This window comes from Mchenga conophoros, linkage group LG14 (assembly GCF_057382185.1).
Source record: "Mchenga conophoros isolate Kocher_MC1m ecotype Shallow Benthic linkage group LG14, M_conophoros_male_GT1.1, whole genome shotgun sequence".
Taxonomy (NCBI): Eukaryota; Metazoa; Chordata; class Actinopteri; order Cichliformes; family Cichlidae; genus Mchenga; species Mchenga conophoros.
This window is the reverse complement of record NC_140539.1, coordinates 6,367,838-6,394,212: the sequence shown is the minus strand read 5'-3', so window position 1 is coordinate 6,394,212 and position 26,375 is coordinate 6,367,838. Positions and strand designations below refer to the sequence as shown.

At 40.1% G+C, this 26,375-nt stretch overlaps 1 protein-coding gene and 1 long non-coding RNA gene across 2 annotated transcripts; both read right to left on the bottom strand.

The window, feature by feature from the left end:
- Positions 1–7,574: 7,574 nt before the first annotated feature.
- On the bottom strand, positions 7,575–8,755 carry LOC146559154 (uncharacterized). The gene is made up of 2 exons (XR_014888320.1): positions 8,625–8,755; positions 7,575–8,061 (listed from the first exon to the last, which is right to left on the bottom strand). It is a non-coding gene; the product is annotated as an uncharacterized LOC146559154 (long non-coding RNA).
- A 10,550-nt stretch (positions 8,756–19,305) lies between these two features.
- Positions 19,306–25,049, bottom strand: dhrs13b.2 (dehydrogenase/reductase (SDR family) member 13b.2). Its single transcript, XM_085244917.1, has 8 exons — positions 24,902–25,049; positions 24,607–24,780; positions 24,260–24,535; positions 23,782–24,111; positions 21,293–21,640; positions 21,127–21,216; positions 20,973–20,992; positions 19,306–20,861 (listed from the first exon to the last, which is right to left on the bottom strand). Exons 1-8 carry the CDS (start codon positions 24,945–24,947, stop codon positions 20,847–20,849), a joined length of 1,299 nt encoding a protein of 432 aa, XP_085101043.1. The 5' UTR covers positions 24,948–25,049; the 3' UTR covers positions 19,306–20,846.
- Positions 25,050–26,375: the final 1,326 nt, after the last annotated feature.

Sequence of the window (26,375 nt, the reverse complement as noted above, 5' to 3'; positions counted from 1 at the left end):
ACACATGCGCTTAACCACAGGCAATTCAAGAATCTCATCGCTGAGCTGGACCAAGGGCTTCCAGGTGACCTGCCGCTGCACTGCACTGTGAGGTGGCTGTCAAAAGGCCAGGTACTCTCTCGCTTCTTTGAGCTTTTGGATGTCGTGAAACTGTTTATGGAAAAGAAGGACAAGGACTATCCCGAGCTCTCGGACCTCAAGTGGATTATGAATCTGGCCTTTTTGGTCGACATGCTGTGTCACTTGGACAGACTGAACCTGACCCTGCAGGGTAAGTTAAAAATGCTCCCTGACCTAGTGCAAAGTGTGTTTGCGTTTGTAAACAAACTGAAGCTGTTCAAGACACATATTCAAAAGGGAGATTTAACGCATTTTCCCACTCTGCTAAAAGCCAGCGGGCAAGTCGCCAGTGCTGCCCTGAGTAAGCAAAGAGCCAGATATGCAACGCTGATTGAAAACTTGCACGAAAGCTTCGTGACCCGGTTCCATGATCTACAATTGAAAAGGCCACAGATTACGTTCCTCGTCGACCCATTTAATGCAGAGACCGGCTGTTTGAAAGTCCCGCTAGTCACAGATGAAGCTGCGGCTGAGTTGGAGATGATCGATCTTTGTGAAGAGGACCAATTGAAACCTGCTTTAAGGGAAGGGACCATTGAGTTCTGGAAAAGTGTGCCAATGGAAAAATACCCCAATGTCAAACGGGCTGCGCTTAAGATACTGTCAATGTTTGGGTCAACATACGTCTGCGAGTCTGTGTTTTCTACCCTAAAACATGTGAAATCAAAGCATCGATCTGTTCTGACTGACACACATGTGAAAGAATTGCTTCGAGTGACAACAACGGAATACAAGCCAGATTTAAAGAGGATTGTTCAAGGCAAGGAATGCCAGAAGTCCCACTAAACAACATGCATTATAAAAGTAAATGCTATTGTAGATTATTATATTTTTGTTTGTGGACTTGGTTGAACTGAGAGTTTGTGTGTGTGAGACAGTGCACACAATGTTCATTGTTGAAAATGACTGGCCTGTGGTTTTAGTACTGTAGGAGTCCATTTCTGTCATTAACATGGGTGTGTGTGACATTTACAATAAATCTGGCTGAGCAGAGATGTGTGTATTTTGTGTGTGTGTGTGTGTGTGTGTGTGCGTGTGTGTGTGTGTGTGTGTGTGTGTGTGTGTGTGTGTGTGTGTGTGTGAGAGAGAGAGAGAGAGAGAGAGAGAGAGGAAAGGATGGGTGATGTTCATGTGTGCCCATGCGTATGATGTGGCTCTTTGCGGTAACACAGTAAAAAAAAAGTGGCTCTTGGTCTCTGACTGGTTGGCCACCCCTGATCTAAAACATGAATGTTAAAGTACGCACATACCGGTTCTCACACACACACACACACACTAGCTGACTAACTCCTCCAAGAGAGGTGAGTCAGATACAGTGTGCAGAGGGTGGGAGACATGTAGTGAATGAGTCTGGACGGGGTGTCCTCTGTGCGACAGTGGCAGGATTAGATAGTGGTGGAAGTGGACGGGCCCCTAATTTCAACAGTAGAGAGGATACTCGAGACTGCCGTAAGGATATGACCTCAAGAACTGGATGTGACTTTGGGGAAGTTTTGTGGATAAGCAGAAACTACACATGCATGCCTAAAACTGTGAAGTACTTAAAGGTTCTTCTTTGGATTGTCTTTTTACTGAACTTGAACTTTAAAATCACAGGAAAAAATCAAACTGAGTGAGAAAAAAATAAACTCTGTATGCACGTCCTGCATTTTTTCCTACAAACTAATCAGTAAAAACCCAATGATAAACGATGACTGACGGTTAAGCAAGACCACTTGCGTGTATGTGTAAGTGCAAGATGATGTCATGCAAGCACACTGAGCCAAAATATATCTCAGTCATATCCATCAATTGTTCTTTCTCTGCAGTCAAACACACACACACACACACACTCTCTTTCTCTCTCTCTCTCTCTCACACACACACACACACACACACACACACACACACACACGCGCGCGCGCGTGCGCGTGCACTCTGTCTTATCAAAACTTCTCTGTGTTACCACATCAGCCCTGCAACTTGGCAGCAAGGCCCCGATTTAGCATTACATCACCCTTTCCTCGTCCAGACCCTGGAGCTGAATGCACAAACTCAACCACACATGCTCACGTATTTGCAGGCAGAGCCAATTAGTACCGTTATTAGAGAACATCCATCAAGCTGAGGCCACGTATTTCCTCAAAGCCAAAGTTTGGAAAGACAACATCATTAGTTCCAGCCAGCAGCAGAGGAACATGTAATTGTGAGCACTTCTGCAAACACAAAAAAAGATGTACTGAAGCCGCTGATTTCAAGTGGACGTCACAGCTCCACGAACGCCATTGCATGTAAAAAGAATGTTTGCATGTAATGGAAGCAGACTACATGAAAATAGAAAGTGACGTCAGCATGCAATGTGGAAAAACTGCCCTCACATGACAAGCCACATGCCCAAAAAGCCTGTGTTTTTTCGATTGTTAATTTTAACACATTGCAATTTTTGTCTTAGTCTTTACATTCAAACATTTTTAATTCTCAATGATTTTTGTTTTTCAAAACTATGTTACTTATGGAAGAGGAATTCACACTAAAAATGAAATAGGGGAATAGAAGTATCATTATATGTATATAAAACAAATATACAGTGCCAAATAAAAAAAAGTAAACAGAGTGGAAAGCTTAAAGATAGATACATGTACATATATGTTGTAGCATTTTCGTGGCTGACACTGAAGAATAATACAGAATATATTGAGAAATCTATAAATGTTGTAAATACTCAGTTATGAAATATACATAGACAAAGTTGACCTTAACCAATACCTGCTTCACCTTTAGATATTTCATATGCTGTAATCTCTTCCTTGCTTTTCCTTTTAGTGTTTACTTAGATCCCATGGTCACATAAACAATCAGGTGTTACTCAAACTAGATACTAAAACAGTGTTAATAAATGGAGTAAATGGAGAGTCATGTTCACACAGTAAGGTAATTATGGAGTTCCACAGGCGTCTGTGCTAGGACCAGTTCTGTTTACATTATACATGCTTCCCTTAAGCAGCATCATTGGAAAACATACCTTACATTTTTCACTGCTATGCAGACACTCAGCTTCGGTCGCGGCAGATGGCCGCCCCTCCCTGGGCCTGGTTCTGCTGGAGGTGTCTTCCTGTTAAAAGGGAGTTTTTTCTTCCCACTGTTGCCAAAGTGCTTGCACGCAGGGCTCATATGATTGTTGGGGTTCTCTCTGTGTGTATTACTGTAGGGTCTACCTTAAAATATAAAGTGCTTTGACTCACTCCCACAATTCACTTCCCACTGTGGAAAGTGACGTTGTAATTATGTCTTTTATAAGTCATTTTTGGACCACTAAAGGGGTTGTTTTTTTAACACTATAGGCGACATCTTTTTTTTTTCAACATCTGCTGAATGTCTAGTGTTGTCGCTGGCAGGACCTACATATACAGGCTATTTATAGTCCAAATGCGGTTGTTGTGGACGTCTTTTCAAAGTCAAACTTAGACTTATTTTAGACATCATTTTTAACAATGGTTCTACATGTATAGGCTCTGTAATCCCATGTTTTCAGAGGGTGGAGGGCAGGTTTTCTGTAGAGAAACAGCTATGTGTGAAGGAATGCAGAGTGATCAGCAGGCATCTCCAAGTTGGCGTGGGCTCTTGAACTAAAACAAAAGGGAGCAGCTGCACAGTGGATTTGGAGCAGAAATGTCCCGAGCTTCTCACAGACAGTTTGCAAAATGTGCACATCGACAAAGACTGCTGAGCAGATAGCTCAGTTCATACACACTTGCGCAAACTTCGCTTACTTTCCGTCGTAACTTCTGTCAGAGCAGGCTGCCGATCACAACATTCACTTCCTCTTGCAAAGCTTTTCAAATAAAAGCCAGATACTTGTAAAAAATGAACCATATATAATGCAAATGAGCACGGTGCAGCACGGTGGCACGGTGGTTAGCACTGTTGTCGCACAGCAAGAAGGTCCTGAGTTCAATTCCACCATCAGGCCGGGGTCTTTCTGTGTGGAGTTTGCATGTTCTCCCCGTGTTTGCGTGGGTTCTCTCCGGGTACTCTGGCTTCCTCCCACCGTCCAAAGACATGCAGCTTGTGGGGATAGGTTAATTGGATAATTCAAATTGCCACTAGGTGTGAATGTGCGAGTGAATCTGAGTGTGAATGGTTGTCTGTCCCTATGTGTTAGCCCTGCGACAGACTGGCGACCTGTCCAGGGTGTACCCCGCCTCTCGCCCTATGACAGCTGGGATAGGCTCCAGCGCCCCCCGCGACCCTGAAAAGGATAAGCGGTAGCGAATGGATGGATGGATGGAGCTGTTAAACATATGAAACACATTGTTTCATATGTTTAAAAGAGCAAAAGGGATTTCAAATTTTTCAAAATACTTGATCCATCATTATTTTACATTTTAACATGGATTTCAACACATTTTAATAAAATGTGTTTTTATTCACATGGATACAAACAAATAAGTTGATTAACTAAAATAAATAAACCAGTTAAAGAAAATCAGGAAAATGTAACATAATCCCCCAAAATTGCCTACGTGTACTGAATAAATCAATAGGCTAACACATAATGCCAACATGGATGCTGCCTACTGAGCCGGCTCTTCTTTCTACAAAGGCTCAGATCCTTCAATGTATGCAGCAGGCTGCTATATAAGTTTTATCAGTTCATTGTTGCGAGCACCATCTGCTGTGTCATGCTGGGGTGTAGGCATCAAAGCAAAGGATGCAAACAGACTGAACAAACTCATCAGGAAGGCTGAGTCTGTTGTTGGCATGAAGCTCGCCACCCTGCAAGCAGCAGGGTGGCTGCTTGCAGCAAGACTGCTGGCAATCATGGACAATGACTCCCATCCCCTCCATAACACACCGGCCAATCCGAAGAGCAGTTTCAGCAAAGGGTTCCTTCAGCTTCGCTGTCTGAGGGGACGTTCAGACTCTTTAATTCATCCAGTTGGGTCAGGTCCACATATGCAAAACAGAATGAATCACACCACACTGCACCCTGTTACCTGTGTACGCCATGACATATATTTGCACACATATTTGTGTCCTTTTATATTTAGATGTATATTTATATTTATACCTATATCACTATTTTTATATTAATATTTATTAATCAATATCTCTGTTTCTAGACTTCATTTTATAGGAGTGCTTGATGTTTGTTGTATATTTGTATGACAACTCAGTTTCCCTCTGGGATTAATAATGTCTCTCTGATTCTGATAATAAATCAATAATGTTGATATATACGCCTATCGCCTATTATGTATAAACAAAAACAATGTTTGTTTATAAATAATCGGTATTCATATATATCATGTTGATAACATGATATTTGTAAATTAAAAAATATTACATTTTTTAATCATATAAATGTCACGCACCTGTCATAGATGTCCGCATTTATTTCAGTTTATCTTACATCTGCTTCAAAAGTCCAACAGTTTTCCTTGTTAGATTTGGACAGCCATGTAACATCTGCCAGTTTGTCACATTAATCCCCCAGCCTATCGAAATCATGCAGCTACCTTTAAATAAATCACTCTTCGTCCTAGTCCCTTTCACTGAGCACACACCTTCCAACTTGTCCGTAATCTCAAACTCTATCCCATGTACAAAGATGATTAACTTCACTGTATCAGAGACATCGTGGCTCTTCTCTGGAAAGTGTTGTTTCACAGCTTAAGCTCTAGATTTCCCACAGTGTCCTCGATCTGTTTTGTTATGCTTTCACACACTCTGAAATGCTTTTTTTTTCACAGGGCATATAAGCACTTACATAGTCCACCAAACACTCTTACACAAACACTTGATAAATTCCTTCTCAGAGAATGGCTTACTGTTCTTTGCCATTTTATGGGAAATCACAAAGTTCAATCATTATTATTGAACTTTGATTTTGCCATTATTTATCATTTCTAGTCTTTTGGTTTCTTAGAGTTCTGTCTTCTGCTTTCTATCTCTGTGTTCCATAGTTGCTCTCTCTCCCCTGTCAGCTGTATCTATGGGCAGAAATCTGTGCCATCAGAAACTGAATTTGAATAAGTTAAATTTGAATTTGAATTGCTCAGATTGAATCTGAATTGTAACTTGAATAAATGCTTTTGAAAACTGAATTTGAATTAGTCTAATTTGAAATTGAATTTATGGTTTGAAAATGATCATCACTAAATTGAAATTGAATTTTATATTTTGAAAATGAATTGATTTGCTTTGAAACTGCATTTTATCCTTTAAAAATTCAGCTCTCGAATAATTTCAGTTTCACTTCTCACCATTCAGTTTCAGTTCTACAATTCAATTTCAGTTCCAAAATTCAGTTTTTTGGAACTTACATCCGGTTCCGGTTCAAGCGCAGATTAATAGAACTACGTTTTACTAGCGGACCGAAAGTGTTACTGACGGGAATCTACAGCGTCTTGAGCTGAATTAAGACTTCAGAAGTCATTCGTCATGTCGAATGACCAGCGGATAAACTCTCAGGTTGGTAATAAATGTATTACATGTATAAGAACAAGCGTTATGTTAACAAATGATAGCCGTAAGGTAACTTTTATGCTTATTGTAGCTGTTAGCTAAAAACGCTAATTTAGCGTAGTTTGCCCTGAATTCAGCTTTGACAACAAATATGATCGACTGTTTCTAGTAGAATTCCAAAGTTGTCATCTTGTACCCTCTCAGAGTACCCCCTCTGTATGCTTGCAGAGACCCCTACAGTAGGGAAACATGCAAAACAGTGTCCAAACCTTTTGTATTTTAGCTTTACACAGCATCCCAACTCTTTAGCTAACTTAATAACTTTAGCTAAAGTGAATAGTTAGTCTAATTCATTAGTGCAGCATTACTGGATCACCTCTGTTTGAAGTGATATAATATGATATACAACTATCACTGAAACTTTGTAAATAAGCAAACAACACTACTCATTCTCTAAACGTTTGGCCACAGCTGTAGATTACACTATCAGTGCTTGTTCACTCTTGACAATAATTACATTTCAAAATTTACTTTGTGCATTTACAGGTAAACAATATCTAATATTTTATCTAAATGACTGCTTTGTCTTTGAAAAGGGTGAAGAGCCTGAGGCCGGTGACAGTCCAGTTCTACTCTAAGTACATCCTTACGGTGGCTCACAGGACAAGGCCACATTCCTGTCCTGCCAGAAGAGAAGAGAAACTTCAGAGTCTTCATGCAGTTCAACCACACCTGTCATATTCCATATGACAGGGGTCTCAAACTCCAGTCCTCAAGGGCCAGTGTCATGCAACTTTTCCATGCCCTCGAGGACTGGAGTTTGAGACCCCTGCCGTATGGTGTTCATGCTGTTTTCTACCCCACAGTTACAGCATGTCTGACTGCCTGTTCAGCATATGCAAAAATATATGATGAGTTTAAGCATATGATGACTAAGGCCTTCCATTATGGTGTTTGTCATCACATGTCACAGACATCTGGATGATCATTTGGAATAAACTAAAAACTTGTTACTTCATCTTTTATCTTTATTATTATCATTGTTCTTATTTTACATTTTTCATTGTTAGGCATTGGGTTTATTTGTAGTAGTCCTTTCCAACTTCTTTCCCTCTTCCATGTTACTGTGTCAGCTTGTCAGCATCTATTTGGGTTTGGAAGTGGAACAGAAAGTAAGGAAATCCAAAGTGCCATTAAAACCAGGAGAGGTTCTTATATTTCAGAAGAAGGGATTAATTCAAAAGAAATGACCTCAATGCCATATTTTATTTAGGCACCCTAGAGAGCACTTTGCAAAATAACACATTCTTATAATTTCACCCTCAGATGAGCCAAGCTACAACTGTCAGGGAAGGTGATGTAGGTACAGAGCATATGAGAGTGGTTAAGTTAATGTCTCTTGTCTAGATGAAGGCACAAGAGGGATCAATGGCAAGGCATAGAGATTCAGTATCTTCAGTCTTCAGTGGACACTCCATTTCTGGCACAAAACACCTGTAAAAGATGGTCGATTTAGGAGGTGACCCGACAACTTCAGCCTGTCAAACATAGTAATGGAGCAGTATGCTTTAAAAAAAGAAAAAATCTAATTAAGCATGCACTCAGTACCCTAAGAATTATTATGGTAGTTAAACACAGTGATAGTTGTATATCATATTATATCACTTCAAACAGAGGTGATCCAGTAATGCTGCACTAATGAATAAGACTAACTATTCACTTTAGCTAAAGTTATTAAGTTAGCTAAAGAGTTGGGATGCTGTGTAAGACATAAATAAAGCTAAAATACAAAAGGTTTGGACACTGTTTTGCATGTTTCCCTACTGTAGGGGTCTCTGCAAGCATACAGAGGGGGTACTCTGAGAGGGTACAAGATGACAACTTTGGAATTCTACTAGAAACAGTCGATCATATTTGTTGTCAAAGCTGAATCCAGGGCAAACTACGCTAAATTAGCGTTTTTAGCTAACAGCTACAATAAGCATAAAAGTTACCTTACGGCTATCATATGTTAACATGACGCTTGTTCTCATACATGTAATACATTTATTACCAACCTGAGAGTTTATCCGCTGGTCATTCGACATGACGAATGACTTCTGAAGTCTTACTTCAGCTCAAGACGCTGTAGATTCCCGTCAGTAACACTTTCGGTCCGCTAGTAAAACGTAGTTCTATTAATCTGCGCTTGAACCGGAACCGGATGTAAGTTCCAAAACTGAAACTGAATGGTGAGAAGTGAAACTGAAATTATTCGAGAGCTGAATTTTTAAAGGATAAAATGCAGTTTCAAAGCAAATCAATTCATTTTCAAAATATAAAATTCAATTTCAATTTAGTGATGATCATTTTCAAACCATAAATTCAATTTCAAATTAGACTAATTCAAATTCAGTTTTCAAAAGCATTTATTCAAGTTACAATTCAGATTCAATCTGAGCAATTCAAATTCAAATTTAACTTATTCAAATTCAGTTTCTGATGGCACCGATTTCTGCCCATACTATGCCCTTATCAAGTCTATGTCTCTGTGTTTCCTGTTTTACTTTGAAAGTCCGTGTCTCACGATAATGTATCTGGCTTTGCTTCCCTTGTCTCATTAGCCCTGATTTGTCCCAGCTGTGGTTCCCTCCTGTCTCCCATTCCCTGATTGCTCCCTCTGTGTATTTAAGCCCTGTGTTTTCTTTGGTCTGTGTTGTGATCTCCTTTGTCCTATGCTGTGTGTTCAGTCGTCTTACGTGTGTAAGTTTATTTTTTGTTTTCAGTTTTGTTACATTTGAGTTCATGTTTTTGCCTCAAACTGTCTGCACATTGGATCCACCATTACTGGTTGCACACAGCTCATGACAAAAGCATGTCTATTTCATGCTTTGAAGAGGAAAAGTGTGAGATGGACGCAGTGGAACGGCGTTAAAATCTTCTGGTGCTGTATGGTTTCTGATGGGGGGGGGGATGTAAGTAGGAAGACTGATTAGACATCCACATGCAGAGAGCTTACATTTATTACATTTCCCTGGGCATGCAAAGGATTGTATATGCAATGATAACAAATGCAACTTTCATAGCTTTTTTTGGTGGGGATTGTTCAGCTTTAAAAGCCAAAAGCCCATACACAAGATAAACAGGAAAGAGCAGAGTAATGACAAACATGAGAGGAAGTGAAGAAATCCTGAACAAACATGTCAGTGGCAGAAAACACTGATTTACTGGTTCATGACAAGACTTGCGTTGTTTCTAATTAACCAAAACACAAGTGTTGCAAAAGAATACTCCTACTCGCCAATTTTCACCCCCAAAATGCACACATACACACGGTACACACACTCTGCTCTGTCGTCTACAAATGAGCTAATTCATGATGAGTTTTATCAGGGCTCCAGAGAGCCAATAAATTCAGGAGTGTGTTGTCTTTACACCATGCGTATGTCAGACGCACACATGCAAACAGAATATTATGTCCCTTCTTGCTGTTTCAGTCTGGGAATCCATCATCCTGACCTTTTGTGCATTGTAGAACTGTGCGCAAAGCGTGTGGTGTGCGCAAAGCGTGTGGTGTGCGCAAAGCGTGTGGTGTGCGCAAGCGTGTGGTGTGCGCAAAGCGTGTGGTGTGCGCAAAGCGTGTGGTGTGCGCAAGCGTGTGGTGTGCGCAAGCGTGTGGTGCCAGTTTCAGCTGGGTTTACAGTGTGGTTAGTACATGCTGCATTACCACAAAGTATTTTTTTCTCCCCTCTGATCCTCCGTTCCTTCAGGTCTTTAACTCAGCCGTCTGAATGGGTCCGCACTGAATACCACCTACTCGTAAAATCAGCTGCGGAAGCCTGCCTCTAAATTATAGTGTAAAGCATGTGGAGAGATGCAGTTTGGAAAAGGGGAACACCATCTTTCAAACCTGTCTCGAAGAGGCTTTTTTAGAGCGTCAGTTTTCCAGCTGACAAAGCTTCTTTGATAACCTAATCATAGAAATGCTGGGTTTAAGGAGGTTTCCACACAGAGTAAGTCCTGGAAACTTTATGTTGTAGATATCCTCATGTCTGAGCTTGGCTGTTCACATACAAATACAGGACTTACTCTTGGATAAGCGATGAAGTGGGGTTTTTTTTTAGTTTTTTTTTTTTTTTTTATTCCACTTTTTAGAGGAGACCTGAGATGCTGTAGAAGGTTTTCAGCTGGACAGGAAATGCCTTTGACTAGACCATTAAAAATCATGACATCTGCCATTCTTGAATTCATGAATAGTCGTTAGTTTAACATTAAACTGAGGACAAATTAAATTTTATCTATAAACGGCTACACTGAATCATTTGACAGCTTTCATTTTTAAATTTATTTTTTACATATTCAGCTTTTTGCCACACCACAATGAGGACAATACAGAAGACTCATTTATTCTCAGCTTCTAATTAGCATAATTCACACAACCTGTTATCTGGATGTTTTAAATCTTCCAAGGGCAAGAGGACAGCTGACTGACAACAGCTGTGCAACTGAAGAGGTTTCACTTCTTGACAAGTTTGCAGTAATGGGGATGTTAGTGTAACTGCAATTATGTTTTCATACAAAATACCTTCAAACTAGTTTTTAATTCTAGTCTGTAGTTTTCTCTTAATTACAGTGCATGATGAACCATTAATGTAAATGTACAGTTCAGTTTCCTCAAGAACTACACCAAGCGCCACAGCCTATGGAGAATTCTGGTTCACTCATTATTTCATTACTTTTACTGTTCCTACATGTTCATGTTTTGTTTTGTTTTGTTTTTTTTTGGGGGGGGGGGGGGGTAAAAACAACAATGCTTTTCAAGTACTTGGGGACTGGATGACCTATAAAACCAGACCAAGTGGGTATCTGCAGTCTTTGGTCCTGTGGCTTCAGTTTTCAACTTATTCTGACTCACAAGTTGTTGCAAACTGACTCTTGGCCAAGACCTTTGGCTTCACATTGTAACGGCTACAGTACGCCTTAACTTTTACAAGTATAGGTCCGACTTTGGGAAATTAAACTGAAACTGCACCAGATTTGAGTCAAACTACACTTTGGGTTGGAGCTTGTTTGATTACCACCACCCTATATGCATCCTAAAGCAGATTCTCAAGGCTAAAGCGGTATCCCTGTGTGTCAGATAATGAGATAATGATGTTAAGGGCCTTGCGTTACAATCCCAGTGAACACTTCAACATAAATGGTTCAGAAACTAAATCTAGCTTCTTAAAAATTATTTTATATTATGTTGTCAGTTAGAACAAATGGTATAAATGGTCCCTAGGCATTAGAAGGGATGGCATACAATCTCACTGTTATGCAGATGATACCCAGCTCTTTTTCTCTTTTGAAGCCAGAAGACACACACCAAAAAGCAGGACTGTCTTAAAGACCTGAATGACCTCTAACTTCCCGCTTCTAAATTCAGATAAAACTTGGGTTATTGTAGTCAGCTCTAAAAACATTTAGAAATATGGTACTATATCTAACCAGATACTCTGGATGGCATTACCTTGGCCTCCCATGACACTGAGGAATCCTGGAGTATTTTTTTTGATTAGGGATATTGTCCTTCAATGCACATATTAAACAAAAGGAGATCAAACGGACCCAAAGTCCAGGAAGGCCACCAGCCGGCACAACCAGAGCACACCTCTAGCAGCACAAGGTAACCCAAGCCCGCCTCTGTTAAGCTGAAATGCATCTTGGATAATCATTTCTACATAATTAACTATCAAGTGTGTATGATTAGTGTTCATTAGCTTGCAGAGAGAAAAAAGAGACTGCAAACTTTTTGTATGGCAAAAAACCCTACAGGTCAAATTGAAACAAGTCATCCAATTTTGTCTGTGCTTTGTCTTTTGTCCTTAAGCGCTTTTTTTTTTTTTTTTTTTTTTTATAAACGTACAAGGAATATGGCATAATGCTAGCAAAATGTGTCTTACTCGAGAGTTGTGGGCACATATATTTTCTTCTTGAGGAGATGCTAATTTCATCCAAGCATGAAAAAGATTGAATGTCTCCCCAGAGAGAAGGAACTGTGAGGCTCAGAGTTCAGCTTTCAAAGGATGACGGCCAAAATGAGTACCAACCTGTTGCTATGCTGACCACACACCACAACAAACACAACACTTTACAAAGCATCTATCATCTGACTCAAAACTTTTCCCAGCTCCATGAAACCCTGGCCTACCCTCAGAGTGCTATACCTTCTTGGCTCTAGAGCTAGGCCCTAGCTGGCCCTAGGTTCTTACATGGCGGCGCGGCAGTAGCACGCAGCGGCCACTCCGGAGCCCAAGTGGTGCTGCATTATCGAGACCATCCTGAGTGGCTGCATCACTGTCTGGTTTGGGAACTGTGCCATATCAGACCGCAAGACCCTACAGCGGATAGTGGGAACAGCAGAGAAGATCATCGGGGTCTCTCTCCCCTCTATTGAGGACATCTACACCACACGCTGCATTCGCAAAGCCACCAGCATTGTGGCTGATCGGACACACCCCTCTCACACACTCTTCACACTCCTGCCATCTGGAAAAAGGTACCGAAGCATTCGGGCACACACATCCAGACTGTGCAACAGCTTTTTTCCACAAGCCATCCGTCTCCTCAGCAAAAAGGGACTGACTGATATACACACACACACACACACACACACACACACACACACACACACACACACACACACACACACACACACACACACACTATCACTCAGCTTAACTCAACTACCTCAAAACATTGAGACTGGACTGACTAATCAACACAAGTGCAAACACACTGACCTACACCACCAAACCATCATACACACCAACCTGTAAATGCTCTTTTGCACAATATTATTACTGGACTTTTTGCACTAACTTCTGCACTTCCTAATTTTTGCTGCTACACTAAGGAATGTTTACTGTTCCTCCACTACCTCAACTCACCATCACAAAACCTTATTATTATGTTACGTTGTGGGGTTTTTGTTTGTTTGTTTTTTTTGTCACACTGTCACTTGCTGCTCTTGTTTGCACATTTGCACGTGCACTTTGTCTGCTGTCTGATAACAAAAAAAGTCATCCTTAGATAGTTGTTTCGCCTCACTGTGTACTGTTAAACTGTATATGGTTGAAGTGACAATAAAGCCGACTTGACTTGACTTGACTTGAGCTGGAAGCAAGTGTTACACAGGTATGGCACACAATGAAGACATTTAAAACTCATGTAGTAGGTTGCAGATGGGGATCAGATAACATAAACTGTGTCACACTCTAATCACTGAAGGTCGCTCTCATTTACAGTTCTTCCCCTCCAGTTTCCATGCAAACACAAACAGATGGAGAAGTTTAAAAATACAAAGTGCCAGATGTGATTAACATGACCGATTCTCTTTTAATCACGTCCCATTTTGCTCCCCATTAAGTCGTCAGTTCTTATCGCTGCCCAGTTACAACATAAATTGTATCTTTTGTTTTGGTTTGTTTTTGTTTTTGTTTTTTTTGTTTTTTACTATACAGATCTAAAAAGGTTTTCCTAAAAACAAAACCAAGCGTTCCCCTGTGAGCGGATCCTAGCTATTTTCTTCCTACATGTTCATGACACTGACTGCATAGCTATCCAGTGACACATCCCCATTTTATGATCTAACTTAAACATAGGGTTTGAGGCATGTCATACAAATCATATTTCACTCTCTTGCGCAACCGTGATGTTTCAACATGAAAACTTGAAGCATCCATAGCTCCTGGCTGATAGTACCCCATTGTCAGCCAGGCCAGGTACTGCAAGCATGAGCTCATGCTCTCCAGGCTGCTGCATGTTGGGTTTTTTTTTTTTCGTTGTTTGTTTTTTTTCCCTACGTGCTGAGATTCCATGCACCCTGACCTCACCAGAGAAACTGGCAGGGCACAGAGTTAAGTCTGAACATAAACTGCACGAGTCAGGTTCTGTCAGTGAGAACCGTGACGGCAATTAGCTGCTTTGCTTTTCCAAACACCCTACATGTTAGAAATCTGACTGATGTGTCACAACAGCTTTGGAGAGGAGAGCCAGACAGCCAGGCTGCCGTTAGAGCTGTTTATTATTTCACCATCACAGGAGGAGTGCTCTGAGAGCTCTGAGCTGAACTCAAGAAGCACATGGAAGAAAGGCAAAGGAAGAAATCCAAAGTAACTGTGGGGAGAAAAGAACCAAAGCCGCCGCACAGAGATTAAAGCCCAAACAGTAAAGTAATATCCACATGATCTCTAAACACACTCAGACACTGATTTTCTACTCGATATTCCCAGATCTTCATTATGTGTGCCGTGAAGAGTGTAGCCAGCAGCTGACATGAATTTGCCTATGAGTTTAAGATACCAGTTTTTCTTTGGAGACACAGCAGGATCAGTACAGTCTGTACGGATAGGACACCATTAATAAAACACCTTCCATGGACTATGACAACAACAACAACAAAAACATGTAAAACTCAACATGTGGTCCTGAAGAGAAAAACACCGGTTCAAAGGTACTGGCTAAGCCTGTGCCACCTACCATGCTGTATGGTAATTACATTGTGTGCTGTATGTTATGGTTCTCATTCATTATTGACATCAGAGATTAAATTAAATTAAATTCATAGAAATTACATCATCAAAGCAGACATGAGGCTGAGTGACAGTTCAGTGTTTTACCAGTTTACCTACAATATAATGTAGCTATAACAGCAATTTGCAGTTTCTGTGGCACCCACTGACTTTAACAACACTTGAATGTGATAATCATTTTTTACTGTGTTTCCAGTGTTTTTAAAGAAAGTAATGGAGGGAGGCGTAAGAGATCAGTGATCAGTGTGTCTTGTGATCTTACTGGTTCACAGTTTGCAGTTAACTCAAACTGTTAAAAACATGCAATGAAATCCACACAGAATATGGAGATGATAGATAGATAGATAGATAGATAGATAAAAAATTGGCCATATTATATTTACATTACCACAGTGAGATTATTTTTTGTCTCATGAACAACATTAGCTAATTGTTATTTACTAACTAATCTTGAAATGACTCTTCAGTACAGAAATGAAGCCCAACTATCATGTTTTACAGTCCGGTGGTCTCAGCCTCAGATACTCAACTAATCAAAGTGATGTCATGACAAAAATGAATGACCAACAAAACATTTTTCTCCTTCATTTCTGTCACACAAAGCTGTATGAAACGTTTCTCGCGGTCAGTATCATGGTTGCTAGGCAACCTGAACAGCGCGTGGAAAGGCTAGACCGTCCCATTTCACAAGCCTCTCACTTCCGCACTTCTCGTACGTATAGTACGCATCGTACGTAGTGCGCGTACTTCAAGCGTGCAGACCCTGAATTGGGGCACAGCCATAGAGAGGTGAGGCTGAGATGGCGTGAACATATGAATACTGAACAAAGCATGTTGAAGATGGAGCTGCCAGACAGGAAAAAAGTCAAGTTTTTGGATCTACTACTATCTACTACTGAGCATTTATGGGTATTTACAGCCACAGCCTTTCTCCTCTTTCACTTTCTTCGGGATTCAGTTACTGCAGAATATTTTTTCATGACAGGGGACTCCAGCCAGTTTTGCATATTTGTACAAATTTTAATATTTGACTTCTCCACAGTCGGGTCTGTCTTTTCTTTCCCAGTGACTTGTACCAACAAGTCCACAGACATAAGATCACAGATAAGCATTGAAACAACAGAGAAGAATAGTGTTAGATCAACATTAAATCATCTTCAGCCTCCTGCCTTACGGTGAGTTAATTGTTCCCTGTACTTTTACAACATCCAGGGATCAGAGAGTGTGTGTGGTTCAGTATATCAACAGTGAAATCAGGCCCCATCCAGCACCGGCCTCAGCTTGCTGCCTGTCTCTGCAAACTGGATTATCATCTTAAGATCTGTGACTGGATAAAGTTGCAGTAATTACACAGAACTAGGCCATCATGGAATTTCACAAATGTCATGCTCATCTTTTTCTATGGAATGATAATCTGTAACTGATATAGCCGTTGATGATGTTGTAAGTGCTGATGTCGTTTTAACTGAAATTACACAACTAGCATGTTGTACATTTCTTTGGCCAATAAATGGAGGTTACCAGCAGAGCTTCCACTGCAATTGTAGACCTCACTTCAAACTTGAGCACACAGCCAGACACACACAGCTCCTCTAGAGCTAGATTTGATGATAGATATTGATAAAGACCCAAGATTTCTGTCATTTTAACCATTTTTTAAACTTGTTTACTGTCAGCTACATATTCCTGCTCTTTGGCCTTTATCTTTGAAGAGAGGCCAACGCTACATCCATTATCCATGATTTATATGAGAATATTCTATATTGAGATAATCTTCCACGACACACCTGATCATTGCTCGTGGCACACCTATGTGCTGTGGCACAATGGTTGGGAAACGCTGTATTATATTATACATTTCTTACATAAAGTGGCAAAAAATTAAGGTTTGATGCCATGTATATTCTTTACAATCCCTGTTTTGACTGGTGTGAAAAAAGTATTTTGAAAGTGTCTTTTTCACTTGAGTGATAAATCAAGTTTGGTTGGCTGTTGGTTGTGGTCATGACACAGACTAGCAGACTCTCACACCTGTGAACAGACAGAATACATCTCACAAGGAGACAACTGATAAAATCAGAATGGAGAAGGTAGGATCAGGATTTATGTGAACTGTGGTTTTACTTTAAAAACACTGCAGCACTGATAACGTTTTGTTTTTGTTTGTTTTTTTCAAACATGACGTATATGTGTAAGCATATCATCCCTCTTATCATGAAATCTTGATGGTATCTGGTCATCATTTATCCTGAGATTGATAGCCTTTGTCTGGTTTGTCTGTAATTTTTAATGGCTGTGTTTTTGCTCTGCTCTTGTTTGTCACATGGCATTACTTCAAAGAATATGAAAAGCGAAGTCTGTTATATTTTTTTTAATTAATTTTCTTTCCTTTCCTCCCTTTTGCCTGTGGCACATCTTAGACAGCTTTAAATTTGCTTTAATGTGTTTGTCTCTCCTAAACATTTGTGATCAAACCCTGGGCCACACACACACACACACACACACACTTTTATCCCTTAGGGCACCAGAGGCAGGCATCAAAACGGATGTGATAACACCATTATTCTTCTGAAATTCTTTTTAAAAGGAGAGCGACAAATGGGTTATTTCACACAACTCTTCTCCTCAGTCCTGCAGTTCATGAATGTCCATTTAAACAACACTGTGCCATGAAACAGACTTTAACAATATAGATGATTTCTCACTAATTGAACTTTACTTACAAATATAGCTACATCTTTCTCATGTAGTTGTTAAGACTTTTTTTTCCTATACCTGACATACTGTATTTTCCACACTATGTCATGGCGAAGTGTATGCCAACCAGATGTGGGCCAGGTCTGGCAATGATGGCACTATTTATGTTCCTATTTTCTTATTTTAGTTAGAAGACCCAAATGCCATGTTGCAATAGTATACTGCTATGATAGACAACATTTCAAATGCAGGTTTGACAGGTTTGTGAGTGTACACTTTATCCAAAACCTAGTCACCTACTCATGCTTATCACTGGGTGGCTGTAGCTCAGGAGGTAGAGCTGGTCACCTACTGATCGGAAGGTTAGTAGTGCGATTCCTGGCTCCTCCAGTCTGCAAGAGTGTGAATGTGTATGAATATACAGGGTGGGCCATTTATATGGATACACCGTAATAACATGGGAATGGTTGGTGATATTAAAGTCCTGTTTGTGGCACATTAGTATATGTGAGGGAGCAAACTCCTCAAGATGGGTGTTGACCATGGTGGCCATTTAGAAGTCGGCCATCTTGGATACAACTTTTGTTTTTTCAATAGGAAGAGGGCCATGTGACACATCAAACTTATTGGTAATGTCACAAGAAAAACAATGGTGTGCTTGGTTTCAAAAATTAATGCACAAGTCATGTATTTTATAAAGGAAGGGCTCAGAGACCCCAATTGGGCTCCCATGAGCAAGATGAAAGCAGGAGATTCATGTCACAAGTTGGGATGTGGCATGTGTGTGTTTAAGTCAACAATATGTTACACTGCAAATAAAAAGTCAATTCTCATTTCACACATACAACATTCTGCTCATACAACTGAAAAGCAGAGGAACTTAGACATTAATAGTAAAGTTGTTGGTTTTTTTTAAATAAACATGAAGACAACTTTTCTAAAGCAAAGCTATAAGATCTGTAAGGTAAGTATGAGAGGAACATTGAAACGCATCTACAAAACAATCACATAAATAAGCAAAAGTTAGATTTTCCCACAAAAGAATTTAGCAATTGCCCTCTCTTGTTCTTTCTTTTAAAAATTCTTTTAAAATGTGTTTAATTAGATTTTTAAGAATACATTTGGGTTCAATCCAAAAGTCTCAGCTGCAAAATGATGCAAAAACAGATACACAAATGTAAAAATTGTTTTCTGCAACAGAGTTAATCTGGTTTTCATAAACTATGATTGAACAAGTAAGAAAGCCAACATAGAAAGTTGAAAAACTGTCTATTTGCATTACAAGACTGCAGCAACTATTTAGCATTCAGCAGCACACATCAACCTGAGGAATCTGATGAAACACCCTCATTGTTGAGTTAGTGAGTGCTCCAAGTCCAAAATATTCAGAAAATACATTTTAATTCCAAAACATTTTATTATTTAACCATGTGCTGCCAAGATAGTGCAAAAATGTTTCATAATATAAACTCCATAAGCTATTAAGTTAGTGGTCGTCATTCTCATTTATTCCCATTATTCAACAGGTTTTCAGCAGTAGAATCGCTACAGATACGCAGTTATTCCAAGTGCCTGGTACACTTTTCTTGTAAATAACAAACACTCCAGTTATCTTCAGTGTTTTTAATCAAAACTATTCTGTAATTCCACAAAATCGAACAAAACATTTTCATTTCTTTATCGGAGCATGGATTTGATTTGTTTGTTTGAAAAAAAACACACACCTGAAGATCATGAACGTGTTCAAATTTGTTCAGAAAACCTTTCTCTGCAGCACTTTAAGTGGTCTAAAACACCACAAGGCACCTTCAAAATGTGATTGCTGCATTATGAACATTGAGTGGTTGCTCCAGCTGTTCTTTACCACCCCTGATCCCAATTGATAAAATGGGTTTCGTTAAGACCAGTCTCTAAAAAGCAGTTCAGACCAAGCAACAGTCCTTCAAGAGTAAAAAAAATAAAAATAAAAAAGCTGCAGTTCCACTATTGGCCAATTAAGGTTTGCTAAAAAAAACAAATCAATCCCCATAGATTTCCATGTTAAAAAGCATGTTTACAGACTGGTATAGGAAAGTCTCCTCTATGGATAGTTTCGACCTTTCCTTCTCTTAATGTCATGTAATGTGTGATATTTTTCTATAACTCATCTATTTGGACACAAGTAAGGTTTAAGTTAGGGATGTTATATTTGTAATATAATTGTCCGACAAATAATATAACCTGCTGTGTAGTTTGGCATGTTCAAAAAGTTTGTAAAAATACTGGAATTTCACTCTCCAGAACTGAAGCCCCCATTTAGCAGATACTTAATTTAATGAATATTGCTTGCTAACCAAGTTAGCTAGCTAATATCTACAATCTACCCCCATCATCAAATATTGTCTCTTACTGCTCCTAAAAGACAGCCTGGTATCGTCCAAAATCCCAAGGCTTAACCTTCAAAGTGAGGAATCCAGAAACTACTGGGTGAGATCACTGTGGCTACATCCATCTTTTACATACAGTCTGTGGGTTGCGCCAAACAACTTTAAGCCTGATAATAATAGGCTTAAGGTGTCTCTTAGTGGATGATGATTCACATGAATAAACATGTGAATATAGCCATTGCCTAGCAGCAGTGCTGTCCTGCTAATTTGTTGTTCCTGGGGTAAAAGAAAAGGCATTTAGATTAATATTATAGTAAGAAGAAAACAGGAAAATGAATAGGACTCTCTCAGGATTCTAATAAACACAAGAACACACTGATAGCCAAGCAAACCCAGTTAATTACAAATAGGAGGAAATGCACAGCAGGGGCGGACTTAGGTTGTATGGACGTGGTTTACTACAAAACAATCAGACTTTCAGAGTCCATGAAATTAAACTTAAATCAGTGCAACACAAAAACAATCAGTTTCACAGAAACCCAAATACACCTAAAAACTAAAATCAAGCATTTCAGCATTTCTAAAATTAAAAAAAAAAGATGGGGGGGTGCTGCTGTTCTCACTGATGGGTGTGATGCTCTGCTCAGGCCATCAGCGCTGCTCAGTATGGCTTCTTCTGCTCGTGACAGGCACAAAAACACACACATCATTGAAAACAAAGGTAATTAAATATCATTGTGACTGGTGTCATTACATCAAATGCATTTTTTAAATAATATAATCTTACCTCTACTGCCCTTTTCCTTACTGTGGAGAAAATAAATGAGAATTACTCTTTAGGACATCAACACCTCATGTAGCTCCACAAACAGCTAACACATGTAAGCTGTATATGTTTCCAGGAAGCGCTGGTGGGTTTGCGGCCTGTTTATATCACTCACCTGAGTGCAGGTAGCGCAGCATTACAAACAGGATGACCAACAGGATTACAATCAAACCAAGAACAATGTTAAACATCCAGCTCCCTGGCTCTGAAACAGATAACACACATGAGACTCTGCTGCTCCCTACTGATAGTTTACAGTATTACACTGAGACGTCTCTCACCTTCCACATTCAGAATGAAGCTCTTTTTGATGGGCACTTTCAGGGAGTGATGAGAGACACTGCAAGTAAACTGTTTGCCAGACTGCCTGAGCGAAGCCTTGAGGTAGAAGAAAGCTGACAGCGAGTAGGTCCTGTCCTGGTTATGTTTGTGGCTGGACAGTAGGATGTTATCCAGTACCTTGGGCAGAGGAGCACCAACCCTCTGGCCTGACGCTGCCGGGTCCTGCTCGTACCAAACTATCTCCACATCCAGGGGGTAATAGCTGTTTGCCTCACACACAACTTTCTGCTCCTGGCCCTCCTGCAGTGAGAAGGTGGGTCCCACATTGAGGGAGACACGAGGAGGCTCTTAGGAGAGAAAGAATGGAAAATGTAAAAAGTTATCCCAAATGTATGAATCCACAGCTTCTGTGTTCTAAGTGATGGAAACATTAAAAAAATCACACGTGAATTTCATTAACCATCATGGAGGGATGGATGGATAATTGTTATTAATCTCTGTCTCTCTTCCACAGCATGTCGTCTATCCTGTCTTCCTTCCCTCACCCCAACCGGTTGCAGCAAATGGCCGCCCCTCCCTGAGCCTGGTTCTGCAGGAGGTTTCTTCCTGTTAAAAGGGAGTTCTTCCTCCCCACTGTCACCAAGTGCAGCTTGAACTGACTGTTGCTGTGAATATAACTGACACAGGAAGCCACTGCTTTAATTTCAAGCTAACAATATAACAAATGAATGAGAACAATGTGTAACTCAGCTGGAGTTAGAGAAGAATAACTCAGTGATTATATGTAGTAGTAGCCAAGAGGTGTGGTCTCTGTGAAGGAGCAATGAAGGATAAACTGGGGGGGCTGGATAGCTGTCATAGGGCCGTCATAAGGAAAAGTGTTTGTGATCCCTGATGATCATTTGAATTGGAGACATTTGAAATTTCTGAATATTTGTAAAAGTTGACAGTAAGACACAACTTACTGAGCCACATAGAGCCCACTTTGATCTTAAGCGAGCTGGACCAGTTAAATTACCATTTCTATCAGTGTAAATGAGTTTAACTAATTTCAACAATACATCTCTGTTGTTCTACATGAGACATACAACATACTGCTGTAATAAACTACATTAATCTGTTAGCGCAACTTTTTTGGCTTAAGTTTTTTTTTTTTTAAAGTGTAACATTACAGAAAACTCTGGTAGCTCCTTACCTGTAGTGCCCTATAATTATAAGGCAGAAAGTTAAATTTCCTATTTTTATTATTTATTTTACTCTAGAAGCATTGTTTTGTTTTTTAAAAAAGCTGACATTTCTAGAGCAGACAGTAAAAATACAGTAACTTTTCTGTCATTTAATTTTTTATTTGCTATTTTATTGTTGTAGCATGAATGGCTATGGGGGAGTTCTCGCAGAGCAGGTCAGCCACTAATCAGAAGGTCGGTGGTTCGATCCCAGGCTGCCTCCTGGCTGCATGCCAAATATCCTTGGGCAAGATACTAACCCCATGTTTGCCTACTGGTGGTGGTCAGAGACTGTGTCCGGCAGCTGTTCTCTGTCAGTGCGCCCCAGGGCAGCTGTGGCTACAATGTAGCTTGCTATCACCAGTGTGTGAATGTGTGTGTGAATGGGTGAATGACTGAATGTAGTGTAAAGCGCTTTGGGGTCCTTAGGACTAGAAAAGCGCTATACAAATGCAGGCCATTTACCATTTATCAGCAGGATAACTATAACATTTATAAAAATACAGTTTTAACTGTATTTTTTAAAACTTCTTCTTCAAAGCTCTTCTTCACATTTCCAGTGGCCGATTAGAGTCTTTGCCTAGCTGACCTTATGTCAAACAACGCTAGGCAATGTTTGGATGAAGTCAGGACCTAGAAGGGCAGGTAATATGCTGCCTGAGCATGAAGCACTGAAAGGAGCTGGTGGTGTCAGCTGTGAAGAGCATGAAATGAAAGTAGATGAAATCTCAGCTGAGGCTCATTAAAAGTTCTCAGGGTCCACTGTCCATTCAAGTGCCCATTATCCCTAACTAAAGGGAACCCATTAAACTAATTTCCAGCCCCATTTGTTTCATTCTTGCTGTACAGTAGAGCAGCTTTACATGATGCACAGTTCAAAATAATCTTGATTTAACTGGGTCTTGAAATTGCTCTTCAGCGCTAACTCCTCCCCCTTTACACCAAGTTTCTTCTGATTGGTTGGACCTTATGAACAAAAGATTAAAAGAGTGGATGGGTTGGGCTTCTCTCCTTACAACCACATTAGGGATATCCACTCTCACTGACGTCATACAGATCTAAAAGTAGAAAAACTGTTTAAAGTCTAGATATGGATACTTGTTATGAAAATCTGAAAATCTGACCATGTTTAATATGGAACAGTATGACAGAAAAACTAAAAAAAACAAACAGAATCAGTCCCCTTTATAATCCATTTTTCAGTTTAACTAATGTAACAGGCAGAATTAGTATTAGTACTTTGTGTCATCTGATTTCCTCACCTTCGATGTGCAGATTTATGTCCACATTGCCAAACAGTGGATTCACTGACACTGAACAAATGTAGGTCCCTTCACTGCTCATCTTAGACAGGGGGAGGGTGTAGGTGGCATCGCCAGTCGCCAGAGCCTTCAGCCCAACGCCGCTCCCCTGGGTGTGCCCGGTGCGGCTGGTGTAGCTGAAGAGTTTATTCCTCTCTCCCCGGTGCTGCCAGTGCCACTCCACAGTGATGTTGGCACCCTTGTGGTCAACGTCAAACTGGCAGTGGAGCTTTTGCTGGGACATCAGGCCTGCTTTCACTGAAGGAGTCTTTGTTTTGATGACCATGGCGACTGTGGAAACAGATCTGGTGACTGTCTGCACAAATTTCTCAAAACAAGTGGCCCACCATGTCCCATAACTACACATGCATCATCAACAATAAGTATCATATGATAGATATATTTTTCTGATTCTGAAATCCTCATATGGTGAGTTTACCTGTGGTGGTGAGAACCTCTCTGTCAGGGATGGGGGGCCATTTGCGGTAGTCCTGCTCTCCTGGGGGAGGCTGGTCAGAGGGGTGCCTGAGGAAACCAGTGACTGTAAAGAGGCCCCTGCTGTGTCTGAGGGTACAGAGGAACCAGCGGTTGTACTCTAGGGCGCCCATGACAGGCCAGCGGACATAAATGCCCTCTGTGCTGTATCTGCGTAGCTCACACTCCAGCTGCTCTTCCTCCACCCCCTCCACATACCGCCTCAGGTCCAACTTTGATCCTAGAATAGGACACATGCAGTCAAATCAAATGTCTTTCAGCCTTCTCCTCATGCAGCCTGCAGTAACTCACCAGTGATTAATAAAGTGATGGCGTTTGGGTTAACAGGAGCATCTTCTTTCTGACCAAATTGCAGCATAGCCTCTCTGTGGATGAGTCGAGTCTCAGTGTGCCCCTCATTATTAGTAAACACATGTTCGTCAGTGAACTGACAGGGCAGCCACGGGTTCTGGATACTCCACACACCTAAATCACACAGACATATGCACAAAATCATCATTAAGCATATGATTCCATTCATGCAGTCGAGTGTAGCGTCCACACTAGCTCTAAAAACGCGGTGACAAAGCCTTGCACAATAACTCACCTGCACTTAGATACAAGTAAATAAGGATATTTAAGATTAAACCCATGATTCTTCATTGGTGACCCCGCAGAAAATCCCCTTTAGTTCGGTTGCCACTCGAAGTTTCTCCGGATACTTTCACTTTCATTTTCAAGGAAAAAAAAACTGGCTTTGCAGACGCTCCGATCACGTGACAAGCAGCACACAAAGTAAGAGGGAAAATATGAAATTATAATAATATTCGCCGTTAAATTGCACTAGTTTCAACGTTAGATTGTTAAAACCCCTAGTTATTGTTTTGTTTAGTAGTAATCTGGCTGTGTCCAGTGCGCACTACTGTGTGACAAGTTACTCACAAAATATCCATAATCATGCCCACAGTTGTATTTCTACAGAGGTTTCTCCACACGTCTCAACGAGTCAACTGTAGGTTATGCTTCCATTTTTTTTACGCCATCAAACTCGTAGTACTGCCTTTGACCTGAGGTGTTGCTGTGAGTGCACCAGAGCACATCCACAGCCACAGCACAGGAAGGTTTTTTTTTTGTTTGTTTTGGTTTTGTTTGTTTTGTTTTTTTTTACAAAAATTTTTATTCATGAACAATAGCACAAGAAACAGACAAGAAACTTAGAGTATTCATCAAATAAAAATCATGTGTAAAAACTGTGTGTTTAAGAAGCTAAAATAAAGTTATAAACTATCAGAAAGCAGTAACTTGTCTCAAATTAATTTAAAATGGCCAGGTAAAGCAACTTCTGTATTTATTTTTATTTAATGTTAATAACTTGTACAATACTCTGTTTTTGGTAACTATTGTCCATGATGTAAATATGTAAAAAAAAATGTGCATGCTTCTGTTCTGTGTCCTGTGTGTCCTATTTGTTTGTATACAGTATGTGTTTTTCTTGCTGCTGTTACAACCAAATTTCCCCTTCTGGGACAATTAAAGGATTATTCTATTCTATTCTATTCTATTCTAAAGTAAGGGCTTTCCTATCACTTGCAAGTTTTAGCAATTTACTCAAGAATTTAAATTCATTAAGCAATCAGTTTTTCACTGTTTGGTTTTAAAATATTTACATTTGTGGATACAGTATTCCCTGACAACAACAGAGTCCAAACAAATATCCCATACTTGATTGCTTTATTGAATCCCAGTGGACTGTAACTAGCTCCATTTCATAAAGAGATTGCAATAATGTGGAAATAGTGTGGAAAAAGCAGAAGATCCAGACTTCAATATCATCTTCACAGAATACTCCGGTGGTCGTATCCAAGTTAAACCAGTTTAAATTGGTTTAACTTGGATAATAACTTGAAATTTCTGAATTTCATCTCCTTGTTACCTGAACTTAACTGAATTAATCTTAACTGAATTGTGACAGTTACAGGATCCTGTTCAGGGAGGGTGCTGTCCTAGCTCCACTAGTTACTGAAACATTACTATTAGGGGTTGCATCCTTCTTCCATATGGTCTTCCAGTGCTTCCACCAA

What these genes read in the sequence shown, in the direction of transcription:
- dhrs13b.2 (XM_085244917.1), bottom strand. Translation starts at nt 24,947, where the DNA reads ATGGGTTTAATCTTAAATATCCTTATTTACTTGTATCTAAGTGCAG. An exon ending in CATCACTTTATTAATCACTG is followed by an intron (nt 24,536 to 24,606) that starts GTGAGTTACTGC and finishes GTCCTATTCTAG; the next exon opens with GATCAAAGTTGGACCTGAGG. An exon ending in CTTCATTCTGAATGTGGAAG is followed by an intron (nt 21,217 to 21,292) that starts GTGAGAGACGTC and finishes TATCTGTTTCAG; the next exon opens with AGCCAGGGAGCTGGATGTTT.